General features: G+C 48.0%; 1 protein-coding gene and 1 long non-coding RNA gene across 9 annotated transcripts in view; both read right to left on the bottom strand.

The window, feature by feature from the left end:
• The window catches only part of NEK7 (NIMA related kinase 7), a 103,662-nt gene that overhangs the window by 8,889 nt on the left and 88,779 nt on the right, over positions 1-5,994 (bottom strand). For 7 of the 8 annotated variants that reach the window (XR_002782076.1, XM_023534738.1, XM_011367239.2 and 4 more), the window contains one exon: positions 2,805-2,918. The exons of the other annotated variant lie outside the window; for it this stretch is intronic. Coding sequence is in view for 6 of the 7 variants with exons in the window: in XM_023534738.1 (XP_023390506.1) it covers positions 2,805-2,918 (114 nt within the window). In the remaining variant the exon portion in view is untranslated. The remainder of the gene's footprint in view (positions 1-2,804; positions 2,919-5,994) is intronic. 8 annotated transcript variants of the gene reach the window in all.
• LOC111744278 overlaps positions 4,228-5,994 on the bottom strand; it is a 4,490-nt gene continuing 2,723 nt past the window's right edge. The window contains exon 2 of the long non-coding RNA XR_002782077.1: positions 4,228-4,288. This is a non-coding gene — a long non-coding RNA (uncharacterized LOC111744278). The remainder of the gene's footprint in view (positions 4,289-5,994) is intronic.

Here is a 5,994-nt window from a genome sequence, read left to right as displayed (position 1 = left end):
GGTTCCTGTGTCCTCTTCTGCATTTATGCCTTCGGTCTCACGTTTTCACTCCCTCATTCCCTCAACCACCCACCCAGGCAGTGAGTCACGGAACCTGGAACCTTCGGAACGCGCCGGGCCCCAGGGATGCAGAGCAAAAAGCCGTGACATCCTCAGGAGCAGGCCCCGGCCAGTCTGGAGGGGGGATGGGCGCGAAGAAACAGCTCTGATGCTGGGTCCTGCCCTGGGGATGTCCCGACAGGGCGGGAGGGGAGCGGAGCCGGCCTACAGGGGACGGGCCTGCAGGGGACCGGCCTGCAGGGGACGGGCCTGCAGGGGACCGGCCTGCAGGGGACGGGCCTGCAGGGGACCGGCCAGCGCTTTGTTTTACAGAGAATGAGTCCGCCTGGTCAAGGGCAGGGGGAGGGGCGGTTTCAGAAAGAGGGAAGTTCACGGACCTCCCAGGGGAGGCTGCACTGGGAGAGTCAGGGCCGTTAGTCTGTTGCCATTTCAGCCACAACAGTGGCACTTAGTCACCAGGCCTTTTGACTCAGAGTTCAACTTAAAAACTTTATACTTCCCTCTTCACTGGTTCCTATATTTTGCTACCCTAAAAATTCAATGGCAATTTGGACTTTTAAAAGACCTAAAGAAGCCTACTATATGAAGAAATATTTAAGCTATTGTTCAAGGATGACACCATCAAACCCATTTGGGTTTTTCACGAACACAAACTCTGAATAATTTACGAACAAACGGAGCTCCGGTTTGAGGAGAGAAAACGTTTCTTCGCTCATCTGCATTTCGCAGCTGTTGTTCTGAGAACTTTTCTACATCCCTGAAAGGATTAGGTGACATGATCGGTCTGCATTTCCACCTCTCATTTCTTTAGTTAAGAATTAGCTTCCACGTTTACCTACCTAGATGGCTCGGCTCCCTACGTCACATCACAACGGATTTCACCGAGAGGGGGAATCGCAGGGTCTCTTATGGGGGGGCAAGTGCACCGGACCGCGTATTCCGCTTTCTACCTCTTTTCGAAGCGGCTAACATACAGTTTCGAGGTAGAAAGCGGGATCTGTTTTCCTTTCCCAAGTCTAAGACCTTCTATCTGGGCCAGACTTTGATATGTGCCCCTTGGCTCAGAATCCCAGCTCCGACTTCACACTTAGCTGCAGCGCGGTAGCCCCGCAGGCAGGCCGGCTTCAACCAACCACCAGTGGCATCATCATTAAAATCCTGCTGAAGGTCACCATGGCAACCGCCTGCTGAGGCTTCTCTGCTGCTCTCGGAGTCTCCTAATCAGCTACCATGTGAAATGCAAATTCAGACAGTCTGAAAATTAGTCAAGAAGAATAGGGGATGAGGATGCAGATATGTGAAATATTCATGCACTCCGCGGAAGGGAGAAGACAGCGTGAACGACACAACAAAGGGCGGACGCTGACAGTCCCGCCATCATCCCGGCACTGCGCACGCCCTGCCGCCGCTCGGCCTGCAGCTCTGAAGTCGCTGTTCCGAAATGCCGTGTTCCTATTCCATACCCGACACAGTAATTAAAAATGGCTAACATAACAGCATTAACGTCAAATAGAGGTAATGCTTCTAAATTATCGTCGCTGCCTGGGAAGAGTTTATCCTGATTACCTGAATGCAAACGCTAGGAAACCCAACGCCAGACATCACTGGTTATCACTGACTATCAGAACCGTGAGGGGAAAAGGCACCTATAACATTCTAGGACCCCGAACGCTTTGCATAGGGTAAGAATCCTTTAGACGTATTTATTTTTCAAGTCACGCTGACTCGATTTTCCTTATATGAAACCAAACCGAACGCTATTCATTGGGGGCGGGGGGAGACAGAGAGAGAGACAGACAGAGAGAGAGAGAGAGAGAGAAAGAGGAGAGAGAGAGAGACAGAGAGAGAGAGACAGAGAGAGAGAGGAAGAGAGAGAGAGAGAGAGAGAGAGGGAGACAGACAGAGAGAGAGAGAGACAGACAGACAGACAGACAGAGACACAGAGAGGGAGAGAGAGAGACAGAGACAGACACACAGACAGACCACCGAGCAAGTGAACGCTGTAATTGTTTTATATTTTCCCTCCGTCCCTTTCCGTTTTCCTTGGGAGGAAGGAAACCTCTGTGGCTCGTGGGGTGAGCTGTGCAAACTCCAGGCAGCGCTTCCTCTGGGCGCCTCTCCCAGAGCTTTCCAGACAGTTCCGTGAACACACTTGGCCCCCAGAGCCCCCGCTGTACTGCACGTCGCCTCAAACACGGGTGAAGTCATGATGCATTAGGCTACAGCGGGGCTGTTCTGTCCCGTGAAAATCGGGGTGCCGGGTGAGCCGACGGAGTGGCCAAGCGGGCGGGGATTCGGACTCAGACCTTGAAATGGTAAAGTCTTCGAGAAGTTTTGGGGCCATCCCCAAACACCCGCACTGTCCCGGGGGAACGGACGAGCGCCGCTGAGACCTGCGGCTGAGACACGCTCGTTCCGACCTTTGGAAAAAGGAGCGAAGTCCCGCCAAAAAAGTTCTCATTTTCTGTCGTCGCGAGCCCCGAGGTCGGCCGGACACGCCGCTCGACTAGAGCCCTTTGCCGCCAAGTCAGCGGCCGCTCTCGTCACCGCGGCAGTGGCCCGATCCAGGCCACGTGCGGGCACCGTCCCCTCCGCGTCACGACGGCAGCGTCGGCTCTCATGGCGGGGAGGGGAACGGCGCGAAGGGCCGCTCCCGCCACCTACACCCGTCGGCCGTGTTTCGGGATAAGGGACATGCAAATGTTAGCCAAAGGGACGCGGCCGACGGCCGCACAGCCACTGACCTCCTCCGAGTAGTGGTCCGACGGGAGCGGCGGGTAGTCGCACTGCTCTATCTTCTTACACAGCGAGTACAGGTTCATTTTGTCGCCGTAGAAAGGACTCTGCAGGGCAGCCATCTGCAAAACGCTCCCAATGAAACTGATATAGTTACACGTGACTTCGAGGGGCCTCATCTTACACGGGGGACATAGTCACAAACGCTTCAAAGGCCTCTGGCCTTTTGACGGTTACCCATATCCCTTTCTGCGAATTGTTTAGCAAGTTCTACACACGTTACGTCAATTTTTGATTATGTGTTCAAGATTTAAAATTCCCTGAAAGGGAGAAATACTTAGCACATGTTTATTTATATACGGGTGCCCCATAAAACGATATTAAGAAAAAGAATGTAAGGTAACTTAAAACTCTGCAAATATAATGCCACGCCATCATCTCATGACTAAACAGACAGCAACGGCATATATCCAACACGTCGTGGCCAAAACTAAAGTTAAAACTGACTTAAAATCTAGCAATGCTGTAGGGAGCAAATGCACAGTATTACCTCTCGCATAACACTTTCTGTAGGGAAAAAAAAAAGTCTTCTCAATCTGACAGTTATAACTGACCCTCAAGTAGTTTCCGGCAAATGAGAACTTTTTTTTTTCCTTTTGATAACGTCCCAAAAAATACTAACTACGTTCAAAAGCTCTACCGGTCATAGACGCTACTTCAAGGCATCCAAATGAGATTTTTATGCAGAAAAAAAAGAAAAAAATGACTCGCAGAATGAGCAACTCTAAAAAAGACGTTATCGAATTTAAATTTCTTTTCAGACGAGGTTCTAACGTGACATTTAAAGTGCCAGCAAGCACCGTGGCGAGCAGGCTTACAAACTAAAAATTCGATTGAAAATGTTCGAATCCTGTTCAGAACCTTCTAAATCTCTGAACCGCGGCGGCAAGAACACAGCGCGGCCCGCGAGGCCGCCCCAGTCAGTCACCCTTTTCTACATGTGCTAATGAGTTTGATTTTGGAAGGACAATGTGTACATCCTCAGACAGGCGGAGTGTGTGTGAAACACGCCGGCCCGTGCTGTGCTACTCAGCGAGCGTCAGTGGGGACAGGACAAGCTGAAAATGGCCCTCATCTGTCTTCTGCGGCTCCAGAGAGGGCTTAACTCCTTCGGAGCCTTCGCGAGGCGGGGACCTCGGGAAACGAAGGCGCGAGCGGCCGGGTGCGCGTTTCCCCTGCCACGTTTCGTGTTTTTAAAACCACCGTGGGAAAAGTTCTTCCGCACGGAGGGGAAAGGGCAAAAACAGCCAAACGAACAAACAAACAAACGAACCAACCCACAATTTGAATGTCCCTAACCAGAGAAGACATTCATCTCATCTGGGGAGAAATTTCTAAAGAGGCACCACAATTATAATCACGTTTTTGTTGTTGTTGTTGTTGTTCAGAACGCAAGGGCACGTCCCGATGAAACAGGACATTCAAATGCCACCTTAACGGGCATGTGTACGTGTGGACTGGTCTCCGCGGTGGCGGGAACCCCGGGCAGGGGGCCACAAATGCCCGGTCACAGGCGAGGAGTACGGTACGGGACTTCTGTCTCGATACTGCAGAGTGTTAAAAAAAAATCTCAATGTCCCCTAAGGAGTTAAACAGGAATAGTATATTTTCATGCATCTCCTGCTTTGACAGATGAAAAATGTCAACTGTCCTGTTTTTATTTTCCAGCTTCTGCACTATTCATCTGGTTCATTAGTGCCTCTCGAGGGGCCCCTGACAGCTGCACGCCCGCTCCTCCCGGCAGCTGAATTTTTCAGGCTAATTTGACCCTGCACACCGAGGCGGGCGCTGGGATGATTGACTTGCTCCCTGACCTCCGGGGTCCGACTCCCCTGATTAGTATTCTGGGGGTGTCGGAGGGACGAGAGCCCACTGTCTGTCTTCGGGGCTGGTGGCAGCTCTCTCTTTTTTTTGAACTGTAAGCCACCAACCTACAACCCTGGAAGGATGCAATTGCTGAGCTGAACAATAAAAGAAATGTGTAAAACCTACTTTTCCATGTAAAGGTCCGTGTAGCAAATGCACAGCGTCTTGATTTTAATTAGTAAAGTCTACTTTGTTGCATATCAATTAAAACTGTGCTGCAGTGTGCGTGTGTGTGTGCGTGTGTGTGTGTGTGTGCGTGTGAGGTTTCGGGAATATTTGAAAGTCTAATTATCTGAGTTTCAAATACATTTTCAAAAAGGCTTCCTACTCTGTCATTATAAATTCTCAATGGGGCACACTCTAAAATATCTGTATAATCTTACGGCCGATTTTTAAAAGATAAATTACTCTGGGTGTTTCTGGTAACGGTTATATTAAAACGTAACTGGAAGGACACACAATGTAAAAGCAAATGACATCTTTGGAACGACTCTAGTTCTCCCAAATGACTTCATGCAGGAATTGAGAAAATGCACTGAAATAAAAACTAATGTCAACATGATAAATACCGGAATTCAGAATCATCCACACACATAAAGAACGTCCAAAGAAGTCATTTTCACTTTGGCGATCATTTTCGGTGCACATAAAAAGGGATACTGCCTCTCAAAGGCAAATTCAGAAAGTGAAGAATTGTTTCAGTTTTGACACGAGGGTCTGCTGGCCTTAAAAGGATTATGCAAACTTCCCCAAAACACTTGTTTCATCGCTAAATTTCACCTCATTCGTGGGAACCTTCCTTTCAGCTGTTTAAAAGGAAAATCTTGCTTCGACCATACTAGAGTGTGGCCTGAAGGAATCCAAAGTATCTATCTAAACAGGTATAAAATATTTTAAAATGTGCAAAGTGACGTTTAAACACTACAGTAACATAATATATTTAAATCAGTTCTTTTTAACATTGTACCAAACTACTAACAAATATAGTGAGCATAAATCACTCTTTACCTCATGTGCATACATAAAAAACATTTTGTTAGATCACTAATTCATAATTTTTCATAATAAAAATTATCCTAGGGATGTAATTTAAGAATATTTAAGAATTTTTTTTTAAGTAGTAAATAGTCACTTTAGTAAGGAGAACAAAATAAATAATCTCTTAAATTTTGGAAATTTGAATCTGCATGCAGAAAAATTACAACTAAAGATCGTGACACACTGAAAAAAACTTCTTTTGCTCCACTTTCAAGCAGTGGTGGGACAATTAAA

This window comes from Pteropus vampyrus, unplaced genomic scaffold (genome assembly GCF_000151845.1).
Source record: "Pteropus vampyrus isolate Shadow unplaced genomic scaffold, Pvam_2.0 Scaffold131, whole genome shotgun sequence".
NCBI lineage: Eukaryota > Metazoa > Chordata > Mammalia > Chiroptera > Pteropodidae > Pteropus > Pteropus vampyrus.
The sequence above is the reverse complement of the archived record's forward strand: the minus strand, read 5'-3'. Positions and strand labels throughout refer to the sequence as shown.